This window comes from Esox lucius, chromosome 22 (assembly GCF_011004845.1).
Source record: "Esox lucius isolate fEsoLuc1 chromosome 22, fEsoLuc1.pri, whole genome shotgun sequence".
Lineage (NCBI taxonomy): Eukaryota > Metazoa > Chordata > Actinopteri > Esociformes > Esocidae > Esox > Esox lucius.
Window position 1 is genome coordinate 10,464,460 of NC_047590.1, and position 15,661 is coordinate 10,480,120.

Sequence of the window (15,661 nt, forward strand, 5' to 3'; positions counted from 1 at the left end):
TCACAGACGCAGGCGGTCTGTTTACTTAGTAATACTGAAAGGTAAGACTGCATTTGTGAGGCTCTCGAGTTAAGACAAAGACCAAGGCCTTGCATGAAAAAGTTGATTATTTTAAATGACTTTGTCTACGTTTGTATTATTTCTAATTATATTCACGGCCTTGCAGATTGCATTGCTTTTCACAGCAGGGTTGTAGTTCCCATGCCATCCCATGCCAATTATCTTTTTCTTTCCTGCTAAATGCAGAACTCCCCACTAAATTCAAAACTAAACTGTTCTGACAAGCTTTCACATTGCAAGCAGCTGGCAAGCCTTATTTTATTATTATATCAAGTGTAGTGCCCAAATGGCACCAGCAAAGGAACCTCAGCTCATTCATTGCTACTAGAACAAAATAATATAAATTGGTTCAAAACAGGGGCTGGGTTTTCTGTCTTCTGTCAGGAAACTTGTTTGTCAGACCTCAAGAGTAAATTGCCATTTTGAAACAAGACAATACGTAACAGCACCTCTATCTGGTATAACCAGGCAGGCGATAGGACAGGCACATATAGATATCAGACCTGGCATGCAGATCAGTTGAAATGGTAAGATGAACTAGTAGATGCATTAGTAGCAGTATGGCACTACGCAGCAAAAAGCTTGCTGATCCATGTTGTGGTGTCTTATGTTCTGTATTGCTGACAATACTTATTTTTGTATAAAAACATCAATTGTAAAAACACATTTCTGTTCAGACAGCCCATTTTTCATTTGTATCCTCTGGTAATCCAACATTTCACCAAGTCATTCTCCCTTGCCTCTGGCACCCCAGTCTAATAAGTTCCCTACCTACCTCAATTAAAGGTTTGATTTATATATTTTGAGCGTAGGATCAAGCGGGTAGACAACAACGATATTCTGAGTCTTTTTTGTTCATATTTACTTATTATGCAATTTCTTTATATTTTATTGTTAAAGCCTCGAAACAGTTGACACCTGTCTTATGCCTAAACTAAAGATGTAACGAAACAAACTTGACTAGCCAGAAAGACCTGTCAAGCCAAGTGTCACAAAAGTACTGGCCCTCCTGTTTTAAGGCACCAGGCATTTCTATGTAATGTTGTCATTTCTAAATGGTAAAATCATTATGTACACCAATACCCTGAAATAGAAGCTGAGAATCTAGAGATTAGACATGTCTTAGGGGAACGGTTAAAGAAGGTTTAGATCTAAAGAAACACACTAGTGTTGAACACTGCATCTTAATATGTATTTAATGTACAGAGGGTAGTTTATTACACATAACTTAATATCAATAAACAGTTGATTCATTTGGCTCTGATAAGTTACATCCCGTAACTGAAGTAGCAGATCTAATGAAAATAAATAAGACATTAATCATGTTGTATTTTATATACTATATGGTGGGCTATATTTCAATCTGTAATTCTGACCATTTAAAATATTATTATAAAATAATATTATACTGTTGTAATATTATCAAAAATTCCAATGATCACTGGAACCATCTCACATTCAACTCCTGCATATGAAAATAGATACAATCTACAATTTTATGGAGTGCATTTTCAGCTTAGGGAAGATCTATAACTAAGCAGTAACCCTGAAGTGTCGTCGTCATCATCATCATATTTGTTTAAAATACAGTAGTACTCATAGATTAGTGTTAAAAAAATAAAAGGTACTGAGGCCACTTCACCAGTCCATTGCTCAGCACTGCAGTGTCAGATCTGCAAGACACCCCTTACAAACAGGGTTGAACTGGTCTTAACACAACTAAGCATTCTCAGAAGACTTGGTTCATTCCATTCAACACCTACAGTATGGTACATATACTAAATCAGCCCACAGCAGTTTAATCTATTCCATCGAAACAGACAAAACATCTATGACCATAGATCTGTCACCAGGGTCAACAGTTGTCAGGGGAGAGGGGTCGGATTGGTTGAAAGTCAGGGGTGAGGAAGCAGGAAGCCAACCGAACAGTGTTCAAGTACCAGCTCAGGAGAATTTGGAGTACGGGTTGGACCCGTATAGACCTGAAGAGACATAGAGGTGAAGAGGTAAAGGAGGGGGAAGATGTTCCACAGATCAGCTTTCATAACAAATTCCCTCAGAATACCAATGGTACTTTTTCACAGACAGAAACGGGTAACCAACAGTAGGCTTGTGTGTTTTAATGAAGGTGTGTGTGTGTGTGTGAGGGCGTGTGTTTTACTGAATACGTGTAGGTGTGTCAAACTGTACCATATTTCTTTCGGATTTCCTCATGTCTCATCTTCATCTCTGCTTTTCTGTTAACAGAAAGACAACCAGATGGTTACACGTGAGTAGTGAACTGCGATGAAACTGAAGATGTGACAGGCAGAGCCATGCCTGGGGTGTAGATTCAACACGCCATTGTCCATATAGACGACTGTGTATAGGCATCTCACGGGAAGGAGGGATTTTTTTTTTATTACACAAAAGAGAGTGTGAACCAGAGAGAAGAGAATCCTTATTCCAGCAGTTCTCAAACCTCTACTTGGGTAACGGGATACATCTCCATTATTTCAGAGATTCACAGAACTAAACGCACCCAGCCTGTTGACGTGAGCGGAGCACTTGAGATGCTTTTTCTAGTCAGTGGATTACAAAATGTCCATTTCATTTCCACACCCAGTTGGAATCGTGCTCTCGTCAATAATCTAATAGGGAGTATCACTCGGTGCAGGTATTCAGCAATTCAGGTAAATGGGCAGATACTCTGCTGCACTAGCTGGTTCCACCATTGGGGTGCCACAACAGAAAGGAGGGACTGAGAACTGGGCTGAGTGGGAGCTGCCCTACCGTAGGGATGAGGGGTGCGAGGGGACAGGAGAAAAAACATGTACAGTGGGGAGAACAAGTATTTGATACACTGCTGATTTTGCAGGTTTTCCCACTTACAAAGCATGTAGAGGTCTGTCATTTTTATCATAGGTACTCTTCAACTGTGAGTGACGGAATCTAAAACAACAATCCAGAAAATCACATTGTATGATTTTTAAGTAATTAATTTGCATTTTATTGCAGTATTTGATACATCAGAAAAGCAGAACATAATATCTGGTACAGAAATCTTTGTTTGCAATTGCAGAGATCATATGTTTCCTGTAGTTCTTGACCAGGTTTGCACACACTGCAGCAGGGATTTTGGTCCACTCCTCCATACAGACCTTCTCCAGATCCTTCAGGTTTCGGGGCTGTTGCTGGGCAATACAGACTTTCAGCTCCCTCCAAAGATTTTCTGTTGGGTTCAGGTCTGGAGACTGGCTAGGCCACTCCAGGACCTTGAGATGCTTCTTACGGAGCCACTCCTTAGTTGCCCTGGCTGTGTGTTTCGGGTCAATGTCATGCTGGAAGACCCAGCCACGACCCATCTTCAATGCTCTTACTGAGGGAAGGAGGTTGTTGGCCAAGATCTCGCGATACATGGCCCCATCCATCCACCCCTCAATACGGTGCAGTCGTCCTTTGCAGAAAAGCATCCCCAAAGAATGAAGCATCCCAACCATGCTTCACGGTTGGGATGGTGTTAAAATGCAAATTAATTATTTTAAAGTCATTCAATGTGATTTTTCGGGATTTTTGTTTTAGATTACATCTCTCACAGCTGAAGTGTACCGATGATAAAAATTACAGACCTCTACATGCTTTGTAAGTAGGAAAACCTGCAAAATCGGCAGTGTATCAAATACTTGTTCTCCCTACAGTATAATAACTTGTATAACTATGTAGGGTTTAAGCCTGATGCTTGGAGGTGCTGTCACAAAGATACAAGAAACACACAGCCTTTTATTTGCGTGAGTAACTATGTTACACTGAATAGATTTTCTAATGTTTATGCAACGTTACTTTTCCCTCACATAACTAATGACATCCATTAGTTGACTGAGTAAAATGCATTCTTCAGTCACAGAGAGTGCTACTTTCATTTGTGTGAATATAATACTTTGCTCTTTAGTAATCCTAACTGGTAAATCTATTTTCACACATGCACAAACTGTGCATCAGTGATCAAAGTCATTCAGTCAATGAACTGATGCTTGGCTAATTATTGTCTTTTTGATACTAGGCCATAGGCACTCAGTATTGCGTAATATTTTATCATGTGTTACTTTAGCATTTAAATCATGGATATTTAGTCAAATGTATTTAGATAATTTGTTTAAGCAATAGGGCACAAGCAGATACCATGGCTAAGAGCTAGCCAGACTTCAGCCACTTGCCATGATATATTGTCATATACCACAAACCCTGGGGTTCCTAAATGCTATTATAACCCAGTTTCCAAAGGGTTTAGAACAGTAACATGTTGTTTTCTCATACCTGTGGTATAAGACCCCTACTATTAGCTTCCTGTCAGAAATATTATTACATTAATATTTCTAAATGTTTTAGTGTTTCTCACTAAACTTTTACTATGTTACACACAAGGAAATAGCATGTTTGTTGGTCTGCACAACATTTAAAGTTTTCCACATAGGTAGTCATGAGCAGAGAGAAAATCTGGCTCGGCCAGTTATCTTTGGTTGTGACGCAGGCGTGGACATATGTTCAGCGTTGTTCTAGTAATGATTTTGTGTTGCTCTGGCTGTAAGTGCTACAAAACCAATAACTTTGACATCATAATCAGTGTCTGATACATACACTAAGGAATGACTGTCAACTTCAGACAGTGCTTCTGTACAGGCATACATTTTATTTTTTTACAAACAAACACTCCCGAAATAAATTGCTTTAAAAAATAATTATTTTGCACAGTACTATACAAACTGTATGCACACAAACATTTGTGTCGTGGGTCAGCATCTCACCTCTCTTGCTGTTTTTCCTTTGTCTTACTGGTCTGTCTCTCCATCTTGGCATTGAACCTATAAGACCTGCACACATGCACGTTAGGGAGTATTAGCACTTATACACCACAGTATGTGCCTGTAGTTCAGTCCAGCAGGGGTGGTCATTGTGTGTGCGCCTCATACCCAATGCGTTCACACTTGCAGCAGCAGAAGAGGCAGACCAGGAAGGCAATGATGATGGCTCCGCCCACTACCGACAGGGTGATGATCAAGGCCTGAAAGTTCACTGAGGCATTCAAAGAGACAATCACACACTCATACTTCAGCAGAGGGGGGACTGTGTGTGTGTGCATGTGTTGTCTTACTTCAGTTGAGGGGAGACTGTGTGTATGCGTGTGTGTTTTGTCTTACTTCAGCAGAGGGGAAACTGTGTGTATGTACGTGTGTGTGTGTATGTGTGTGTGTGTGTTGTCTTACTCCAGCAGAGTCCCCAGCGTGATTCATTTAGAGGACAAAAAGCTTGGGAGGGAAGGATGGTCTGTGCTGGATATGTGAGGCACATCTTTGTTTTCTGACACCAAAGGCACTGTTAAACACAGACAAACTTTACATACCAACCAAAGTCAGGGACTGAGTTCAAAATGCCCAAGGATGGAGGAATGCAGAGGGAGAGACAAATGACAGTGAGCACAAGGTGTGTTAAGTAAAGTTCCCTAACTGGTTGGACAGGTGTGGGGTTGTGACCAACTGACTGGACATGCAATTACAAGGGTAGAATATGCAGATTCATCGGCATGTGCTGACTTACACCAGAAAACACAAGAACAAAACAACTAAAGAATGTATAACTCAATAGCCTTGTAATCAGACAGTTCTGTGAGAGAAGAAGGCCAGGTGTGAGAGAAGAAAACTGCCAGTGAGTGACAACTCACCGTTACATTACTCAGACATTCCTGACAGTTTGTTCCATTGTAAGCCTCACACGCTAAGGGAGGAAGGATGAAAAAACAGGTTGATCGAGAAAGAAAACACAAGTCCAGTAGTTTAAAACGTACTTACTGAAGCGAATGACAGGAATGCTATCATTCAGGCCTTTTACATGACATCCTTTCGATTTGCCACAAGATTTAACATACCACAGATAGTTCCAAATGTCGTCTAGGTGAATGAATCTCGTTCCATGGAATTGTGAGTGTATACTGCATGGCTACAGATAGGGAAGAGCCTGGTGGTCTGTTCTCTATGGGGTTCTGAATAACAGTGGATCTCCTCGAGACAACTACATTGGACACATAAGCTACTTATTAGTACTAAAATACTAAAGGGTTCTTCAGAGACGGAGAACGTGTCTCATTTAGCATTTTAAATGGTTTCACACCAATAACCAACCGCATGCGTCTGATATCATTATTTTGCTGTGTTTACAGGTTTCGGTATTAATAATATTTAAGCAGTCAGGTGAGGACTCAAAACCAGTATATAGTAAAAACATTGCTTGAATAAAAACTCCTACAGTGTGAATTGTTTTAACTTGACCACATAATTCCAAGAAAAACATATCATGTCATATTTTATTGTTAGGCCTAATTCAGTAAGTTCCTACATACAACAGGCGTGGAATGTGAAAGAAATCTCGAGTCTGGTTCCGACAAAATCTCCACTATATCAGATGTTTTTGAAAAATATTTGAGCTTATTTTAATAAATATTAAAATAAGGAGAAGATAATAAAATTACTTACATATGCCAGGTGCGGCAGTTTGCGCGAGTACCGTGACCAAACCGAAAAGTAGTAGTACAAAACTCCTAAAATCCATCATTAAACGAAACTAAAATCCAAATTGATAATATACTCCTTCGTTAGGAACCTGGATTACGAAGATACCAAAGTTAGGCTTATTGTTCTAACAACATAGAGACAACCTGGTAACCCGATTTATGAAAACAAACCCTTGTAATGAAGTCAAAAGTTTCTGCTCCGTGCGCGCACAACCAATGTCAAGTGGGTTTGTCTTAATATCTGTCTTTTTACGTCCTCTCATTCTCTAAATCTATTGGTGGGTAGCTTACCGCAGCCCAACCTCCGGTGCTATAAAAACCAAACGTACACCTGCATTTAGCATTTTCTGAATGTTGCTGAACCATTGTGTGAGACCCAAGAAGAGGGGCACCTCGTTACCGCCCTCACGGATATTAATGTTATAAACATTGAAAATTCCCTTTCAGTTGGTCACTTCGGTGCCACTGAGGGGAATACATGTTGCTGCTTAGCTGCTGCGGGTACCAGAAAACCCATAGACAAACAAACGTGTGTGTGTGTGTGTGTGCGCGCGCGCGCGCACTTGTTTGCATGCCAGAGGAGATCGAGAAGACTGGATAATGTCCAATAATTTATTAAAGCATAAGTTTGTAAAGCCAGTTACGAATAAAAAAAACAACAACTAACATTTCCTCTCTCTCGTATTATTTCTCTAAAAACAAGCACAATGTTGCAATATAATGTGTAATGATGACAATTAACCAATAACAAAAGATAACAGTCAGGCCCTGCTCTGGCCGCCTGCGGCTTGAAAAGGACCCAGGTGTAGAAGCTGCTCATGGACACAGACCCAGGGTCAGCTTTCCCTTATCCGTCAATGGAAAAAGCAAAACTTATCTTAGATTAATGTCATGGGGGCAACTTCTAATTCATGTAGTGTGTGAGGCAGGGCCATAGAAAGAGAATACCTAGAAAGGACACAGTTCAAATATTCACAGGAATTTTCAGTCATTCCAGGCGGTCAACTGGAACACAGGATGGAATGTTGCTTTGACTTGCAATGTCCTTTCCAGTAATTCTGATTCTTTAGACTGGACCTCCAGGAGGCTGTGAGCCCCAAGCAGTTACGACACACAGTCTGCATTCCCGCACACAATGCACATTCCCAGAAGTCCTATATTCCAACCATCCCTATTTTCCCGGGTTGCATACCTCTTAAAAGTTTGATCTCTTAACTCACAGAATTCCATACCGATAGCTATATTCCCCACATACAGTATTCCTCCCTGCCCTCTGCAAAAATTACAATAAATACCCCATTGTCAACTCCCCTCCCTCCCCCGCACCCATCCCCATTTCCACTCACTGTTACAACACGACTCTCTTATAAAGGTAGACATAATACTCTTATTTCTCAACGACAACAAATCTTCTTTCTTTTCTTCTTTTGCCGTTCTCTCATTGGTCACATGTATTATGACACAGAAACACTCACATTTGCATTCCAAACACAGCACTGCAGGAGGGGGAGACACAGGGAACAGTTCGCACAGGGGTTCGCACGATTCCAAACGGATCCTATTTACACGTGAACCGAGACAACAATCACAGCATAGCGACGAACGGGACCGAGGAGACACGAGAGTAGACTCCTCTTGCTGTCGTCGTTTTTTAAAAGTACCCACCAACATGGAAACCCAAGCCGGAAAGATGACACGAAGGCTACATTTCACTAGAGCACAGGGAAACACACGTACACAGCCGTCCCGAACCACCCTAACCAATATAACTGGGGACAACCAACTCTACCCATTCTACACTCACGAGTGAAACATCTCCGTATCCCTGTTAGATAAAAGGTCCGGCAATAGAGGCAAGATGTGTTGGCATATTAAACATAGATCTATGCATATCTCTGTTCATTTGCATTTAGTTTACACACAGTAAATTCATCACATGAAATGTATAACTGTATCTACACACATGGGTGACCACCAAGATCTATATAGAGTTCCTATGGGTGGGATATACAAAAACCATACGTGTGTGATTATGTGTGGGCCACACGTGAATACATCGTAGGTATGTAAGTTCACTTATTATAGGAGAATGTTTTCCGTCTCAATCCTCTCTTGGTTGATACTGTTGTTGATCTTTGTCACTCTTAGCATTGTTACCTCTTCCAGACATCTGCACAACCACGGAGATTCCCTCCGCCCGAACCAGGCAGTTACCCCTGGAAAGAGGGTGACCCTTGCAAGAGACCCTGGATTGGCCCTCTAGATCTAGTTCGGCGAGGGGGGTCTGTATGAAGTCAGATCACTGCTTCACAACTCCATACTATGAGGTCACGTCCTTTGGCCTTGCGAGAGGTCACTAACGATTTTCCATTTGGCCACAAGAGGTGAACCCAAAACCCCGTCAGTCCTTTCTCAGTCACCACAGATGACCGCAGATAAATGAGAGAGTGAAGAAGAGAAAGCGAGAGAGAGAGGAAAGGAAGCAAGCAAGCAGGAGAGAATAAATTAACTAAATGTTTTAACACTTAACTGTAGAGTGAAACAGGCAAATTGGAAGAGCCATTTACAGGAAGGAAGATATAAATAGTAACTGGCTTCAGTTGATCTCTTCTGGTTGGCAGTATGTTGGATCTGGGGGCGTGTGATTGTGTTCTTGGGTTTGAGAAGGGGGTGCTATGGTTGGACTGGGATATTGTGCTTGTCGTTTGTATGGGTTTGGTCCAGAGAGAACAGAAAGAGAGAGATAACAGAGAGAGAGAGGGGGAGAGAGAGAGAGAGAGAGGGATGACGGAGGAGTGAGAGAATGGGGAGAGAGAATTAGAAATAGAAATAAGTAATAGAGAGACATTAAGAAGATGAAGACAGGTTGAGTTGGAAGGTTGAGTGTGCTTGCTTTGCTGTCTGTTGGATAGTGTCATGCAGAATAACTGGGGGCTGGAAGGTGCTGGAGTTGTCCCCCTCTTCAAAATGAATAGTTTTCCATGCTCCTTGTTAACAAACAGATATTTAACCTAATCCACACAAATCCAATACCAAGGTCATGTTTAGAATAGTGAGTTGTGCAGTATCCATCCTTTTTCCTCTGTGAAATCTGAAGCCATATTAAATTCCTGACTCTGCTGGTGGGTGGTCTCTTCAAGGCCTGCTGACTCCGCCAGCAAACCAGCCAACAAATTCCACTTCCTGGCACTATCTGTTCTGCCCGTGCTGTTGAATGGACGGCTCTGATTCGTTGCTGGTTGATCACCTTACAAAAGCACTAGAGACGCTGGAGACCGACATGATGCTGCAGCGTTTCTTCACCATCATGTTTATGTAGGCTCTCATGATCTTAGCGATCTCCATCACCTGCACAGAGAGAGAGGGAGAGGGACACAGAGGGATGAAAGGGAGAGGGAATGTAAAACCCGTGTATTTCACGTGTTTCTGCAGTGTGATTTGTTCAAACGTTGTGCAAGGCTGTTTTAGAAGCGACTATCCAGTGTAAAGCGTGTTTCGGCGTGTTTCGGCGTGTTTACCAGTGGAGTGTCGAAGAACAAATCCCTGCCGTCGACCGTGATCTGGTAGGTCCCAGGCTGTGGAGCTCCAAAAAAGGTTATGCGCTCATACTGGAACGTCTGTAGCGGTTTCGGTTCCCCTCTCTTATACACCGACAGGTTGTCAGCACTCACACCGAGCCAGAGGTCATGGGGGAAACCTCCTTCCTTACACTGAAGTGGGGTGAGAGCCAGAACGGGAGGCAGAGACGGAGGGTGTAGAGAATGGTCAACACAGCAATGGTCAACACCAAACAAACACACAAACACACACACCACAGACACGACACGGTACACACGCACAGAAGCACACACACACCTCGACGTCGAACAGTGTGGATCCGTATCCCGGCCACTCCTTGACGATGGCCATGTATTTCAGCAGGGCCTGGTGCTGCGGGATTCCCTGCAGCTTGGTCCACTTATCCAGAACACTGGCTCTGGTGGCCGATGTCTCCTCCTTCACCCACATCTCCACCTGTTGGCCCTCTTCCTCCTACACAGGATCCAGGCGCAGACGTCACTCCGTCAGTCAGACAGCCAGTCGGTCAGTCAGCCAGTCGGTCAGACAGCCAGTCAGTCAGTCAGCCGGTCAGACAATCTATCTGTGTGGATCTGCATTGAATATGCAATGCTATGTGGCGCATGAATAATTCAATAGAAGCACCGTGTAGAGTCAGTATGTGTGTTGTGTGGTTTCCACGGTCCAGACGCACCTTATCTTGGACAGACCGACAAACTACACCTGGGAAACCTTTTGCTGTAGTGACGGGCACGTGTACGCGTTTCCTGTGTAAATGCTTTGTGCGTGTGTGTGTTGCTGCGCGCACACGCCCGTACACACCTTCTGTTTCTTCAGCGAGCCCGTCTTGAAGCTGCGCCTCAGACTTCCATCCAGGAAGCTGGGGGTTCTCCTCTTCTCATCCCCCTTGATACTCCCCCCCTGCCCTCCTCCTCCCTCCACTCCCGCTGCTCCTCCCTGTTTGGTTGAGTGAAGGATGCGCGAGCGCAGGCGTTCTATCGGATAAACACTGCCGAGGCTCCACCCGGCGCGGCCGGCCCCATCTCCGTGGAGATACTGCAGCCGTAAAGCGGCCAAGTGCTGTAGAGTCTCTTCTGAGGCCGGGAAGTGACCGCTGATCAGCGACTCGTGGGCCTAGGAAGGAAAAGCAGGGTGAAAAGGAGTGAGACGTTTATTAACGTCGTGTGAGAACTGGTCGCCAAGGGGTGTGTCCTCACCTGCTCAAACATAAAGGCAAACTCCACCCCCTCTTTCGGCATGCTTTCCATGTCAAGGAAACAGTAGAGTTTAAAATAGAGTCTCCACTGTCCTTCCTCCTCCTCTTCCTCTGTTCCCGACAGCCTGGAATACATATAGAGTTAACATCCCAACCCACACACACACAAACACACATCTAAACGCACACGTACCTCTCAAACTTGGCGAGGACGTCTGCCACTATCACCCTGCTCTCCAGAGCTCTGTCTGTCACCTTGTTGTGCTCAAACAGAGAGAACAGGTTCCTGCTGTCCTCCATGGCCAGGCCGCGGATCAGCTTTTCTACCACCTACACACACACACACACACACAAACACAAACACAAGCACACACAGGAACACAGGGTGGGAGAGAGGTGTTACAAAGCAGATGTGCGTACTACACACGTATCTCCAGGGCACTGGGTACCTCTCCAGCCGTGGTGTGTGAGTTGATGGAGATCTTGCAGGAGCCCCCCCCGTGACAGTAGACAGTGGTGGTCATCTCCTGCCTGACCAGAAGGGCCACAATCTCCTCGTGAGATGGAATGAAGTCTCTGGATTTGGTCTTCTTCAGGGACTCGTTGATGAACGCAGAATAACGCTCAATCTCTGTGTTGGGGAAATGCTCTCGCACCCTGGGAGAAAACACACACCCACAGAAACTAACGTTTATGTTCCCCTCAACCACTAACCACTAACCTGTCAATAACCTAACCTTTATGACTAAATTTGACCTAATCCTAATGTATAACCCTAATCCTAAACTGAATCTGTAAAGCCTAAACCTAAACAAACCCCAAATCCAACGTTAACCCTAATGGTAAATGTTACCCTAACCACTGAGCCTATTTGCCAGGTTTTACCGTCTCTGGTGAGACATCTGGTTAGACCTGGACCACACACCTTTTGAGGTGGAAGCGCAGGTATCTGAGGATGGTCCGGCTGGGGAGGAAGGTACAGCTCATGCAGGTCAGCAGGTGCCAATGAGCCCTCTGATTGGGCTGGTTGGGCTGAGGCACGTGATTGGTCTGCTTGATCACCTGACAGTACACCTGGAGGAAGTTGGTAGACAGTGAGCACACGCACTGCCGTGCCTATTGGCCAATGTCTGGTGGGTGTGTACCTCGTCTCGCAGTGGCCTCAGGTCCTGACAGGTCTGCAGAACACCTCGTATGATGGGAACCGGGTCCGCCAGGGTCTCCATCTCCTGGAGAGAGTTGAACACCCTAATGGCTTCATCCTGGAGACTGGCATAGCCCTGTGGACCCTGGACTGGGGGGAGGGGAGCAGAGTCGCGAGGGAGGGAGAGGTGGGTGGGCATTAGAGTCAAATTCGTTCATGTTTAAAATCAGTGACCGTATGAGGACGATCAGAAAGATGAGACTCTAGCATGTGGAGGATGTAGAGGTGGAGGATGTAGAGGTGGAGGATGTAGAGGTGGAGGATGTAGAGGTGGAGGATGTAGAGGTGGAGGATGTAGAGGTGGAGGATGTAGAGGTGGTGGACGTAGAGGTGTAGGATGTAGATGCGCAGGATGTACAGACGAAAAACTTAGAAGTAGAGGATGTAGAAATAAAGAATGTAGATGTAGTTGATCTAGAGTTGTAGGAAGTAGAATGTAGAGGTGTAGGATGTGGAGATGTAGGATATGGAGAATGTAGACGTGTTTGAGGTAGAGATGTAGAATGTAGAGATGAAGGATGTAGAGGTGTAAGATGTAGAGATGAAGGATGTAGAGGTGTAAGATGTAGAGATGAAGGATGTAGAGGTGTAGGATGTAGAGATGTAGAATGTAGGATGCATTCTCCCAGTCCTGTACTCACTGATGTCTCCGTAGGGCAGTGGCAGCAGGGGTGAGTGCAGGGGATGCTGTGTGTATCGTAGGATGGGGTTCCTCATGTAGGTCTGCTGCCACTGCCCTGGGTTCACACTGTTGTCCCTGATGTCTCTGATGAGCTGTAGTGTTGGGGTCTCAATCGGAGTCTTGCTGTCTATAACTGCCTGTATGGCTGCGATCCACCTCAGAGCTTCGTTCAATATCTTGGTGTAGAGGCGATACGAGTGCTTCCGTCCGTGAACGACAATGTTCCAGTACCCTGCGGAGGTGACAAGGGCATCAGTGTGGACCGCACCCCCTCCCATCGCCCGGCAGAATTATAGGTTTCTGTCCAAATTATCAACAGGGTTTTAGCTGAGAGGGAGTGTTTCAGAATATCTGTGCCGAATAATTTCAGCAAATACAATAACGGACTTTATGAGATTGTTTCCTTCTCCCTCCTCTCACCTGTCTCTCTGTGCACACGCTCCACTGGTTGAAACACAGAGCAAGGGAGTTTCAGGGACCAGGGTTCCCATCTTGGAGGAGTTCCGCTCTGAACTCTTGTAGTAATCCAGGGAATTATGGGTTAACACAAACCACCGTTTCTTCAGCTTCAGTGCGTTGCTCTTAGCTCCCGTTTTCATCTCCTTCTGGAGCCAACCTAGGTAAGAGACAGAGAGAGAAGGTGAGAGACAGAGAGAGAAGGTACAATGTTAAGGTACCGAGAAGAGGTCAGTCACAGTGCTACCCACCCCTGACCAGGAACTCCTGCCCGTCTATCTTGGTGTCTCCTTTAGGTTTCTGCAGAAGGCTTATCCAGTGGTGCATCTCCTCTGGCGTGTCCGTGTTACAGTGGATCACACGGTTCGCTGTGATGATCACAAACGAGTTGGGCCTGGAGACACACGCAGAAAGCTTTAATAATGATCTAGTATACACGCGCACACACACACACACAGAAAGATCGGTGTGTGTCTAGTCCATACCGGTCCGGGTTGTCGGAGGCACAGACTGAGTCGATCAGCCCCACGTCCAGAGTCCCCTGGAACATGACACACGGTATTATTACGGTGATTATGACGTGTATATGACGGTTGGTCAATGCAATGTGAATAACATGGTTATGAGATGTGTAGAGGCTAACCACAGCGTTCTTGGGGTTGGCCTGTTCGTGAGACATGTCCATCAGCTGTTCGGGAGTACACACGTGTACCTTACTGAGGACGTTATACCACGCACTTGGGGGGGGGAGAGAGAAAGAAGCACGATAGATACGATTGATTGGCATTTTTTGCTTCTCAGACGTCCTTCGAGTTTATCTGACAGGCTCGTGACTCCATACCTGGCATCTTCTGGTGACTCAGCAAACACCTGGTAGGTCCTCTCGTCAGTGACGATGTTCAGAGCGTTCTCCTTCTCATGGTTGTCCACAATCTCCCTGTCACAAATAGCCGGAGAAAGTTATGCTTGGGATTTGTGCATAAAAGCTTTGCATTGTGGGTATTGGAGTCTTACTTGGCGGCGCGGATGTCGATGGTTCCCTTCAGTTTCTCCTCACTGTCGTTCTCAAAGTACATAAGTTTGTAATCCCGCAGAACAAACCAACGCATCTTCCAGTTCCTGCAGGGAGGACGTGGGCAAATAGGGGTTAGCAACAAACATGCACACACGCACACAACACACACACACACACACAAACACACAACGCACACATGCTTGTTTTACTACACTTGTAAAGAGAGTTTACGGCTCAAACTGTACTTCCCCTAATGACCCCTAACCTTTAACCCGAGCCAAACGTTTTTTTTTTCCTAAAAGTATGGAAAAGTGTCCTCACTTGTCATGATTTCCCAGGTTATGATACATCTGATCCTCACAAGTACAGCAATACATGTGCGCCTACACACTCAAACATGCACACACCCACTCCCCTCTAATCCCCCCACTAAACAAAGACAGACACACACCCCAACCTGCGCGACAGAGTGGACAGTCCGCCCCCCTTCTTATACAGCCAGCCAGACTTGAGGGACTCCTGTTTGGAGCGGAACCACATGAAGGTCTCGTCTTTCAACACACACCATCGCCTCCGCCACGGAATCATCAGACCAGCTAGGAGACACACACACACACGTTTACTACTTCACTATGAACAGCTAAATGGAGAGGACGGAAACATGGTCAATGTCTTTGTAAGTGCTGTATGTGTGTGTGTGTGTGTGTGTGTGTGTGTCTGTGTGTGTGTGTGTGTGTGTGTGGACTCACCCTTCATGTAAAGGTAGCTATGAAAGTATGGAGGTCCGTTCCCGTTAAGGAGAGTGACCCTGCCGTTGTGGACCTCTTCATCTGTGTCCAGCAGGCCATCATGCTCATCATCACTCTCTATGAACTGGACATAACAAATATATACAGAATAAAACTAGACATACACAGTATTTTGAGTTG

The 15,661-nt window shown here is 44.8% G+C and overlaps 2 protein-coding genes across 3 annotated transcripts in view; both read right to left on the minus strand.

Annotated features, from left to right (window-relative positions):
- Positions 1-1,238: 1,238 nt before the first annotated feature.
- On the minus strand, positions 1,239-7,089 carry pttg1ipa (PTTG1 interacting protein a). 2 transcript variants are annotated; one of them, XM_010886415.3, is made up of 8 exons: positions 6,564-6,652; positions 5,960-6,102; positions 5,756-5,808; positions 5,301-5,409; positions 5,007-5,109; positions 4,842-4,907; positions 2,251-2,297; positions 1,239-2,042 (listed from the first exon to the last, which is right to left on the minus strand). In XM_010886415.3, the coding sequence occupies exons 4-8, from the start codon at positions 5,383-5,385 to the stop codon at positions 2,005-2,007; spliced, it is 339 nt and encodes a 112-aa protein (XP_010884717.1). In that variant the 5' UTR covers positions 5,386-5,409; positions 5,756-5,808; positions 5,960-6,102; positions 6,564-6,652; the 3' UTR covers positions 1,239-2,004. The 2 variants fall into 2 exon arrangements, with proteins under 2 accessions (XP_010884717.1, XP_010884716.1); XM_010886414.4 differs by lacking the exon at positions 5,960-6,102 and having other exon boundaries at positions 6,564-7,089.
- A 110-nt stretch (positions 7,090-7,199) lies between these two features.
- The window catches only part of myo10l1 (myosin X, like 1), a 37,913-nt gene continuing 29,451 nt past the window's right edge, over positions 7,200-15,661 (minus strand). The window contains 19 exon segments of the mRNA XM_029116587.2: positions 7,200-9,949; positions 10,120-10,311; positions 10,457-10,633; positions 10,982-11,293; positions 11,377-11,500; positions 11,569-11,705; positions 11,825-12,032; positions 12,301-12,449; positions 12,521-12,669; positions 13,221-13,493; positions 13,682-13,736; positions 13,738-13,877; positions 13,969-14,111; positions 14,203-14,258; positions 14,361-14,454; positions 14,559-14,654; positions 14,732-14,836; positions 15,190-15,328; positions 15,482-15,605. Of these exon segments, the coding sequence (XP_028972420.2) occupies positions 9,845-9,949; positions 10,120-10,311; positions 10,457-10,633; positions 10,982-11,293; positions 11,377-11,500; positions 11,569-11,705; positions 11,825-12,032; positions 12,301-12,449; positions 12,521-12,669; positions 13,221-13,493; positions 13,682-13,736; positions 13,738-13,877; positions 13,969-14,111; positions 14,203-14,258; positions 14,361-14,454; positions 14,559-14,654; positions 14,732-14,836; positions 15,190-15,328; positions 15,482-15,605 (2,778 nt within the window). The 3' untranslated portion in view covers positions 7,200-9,844.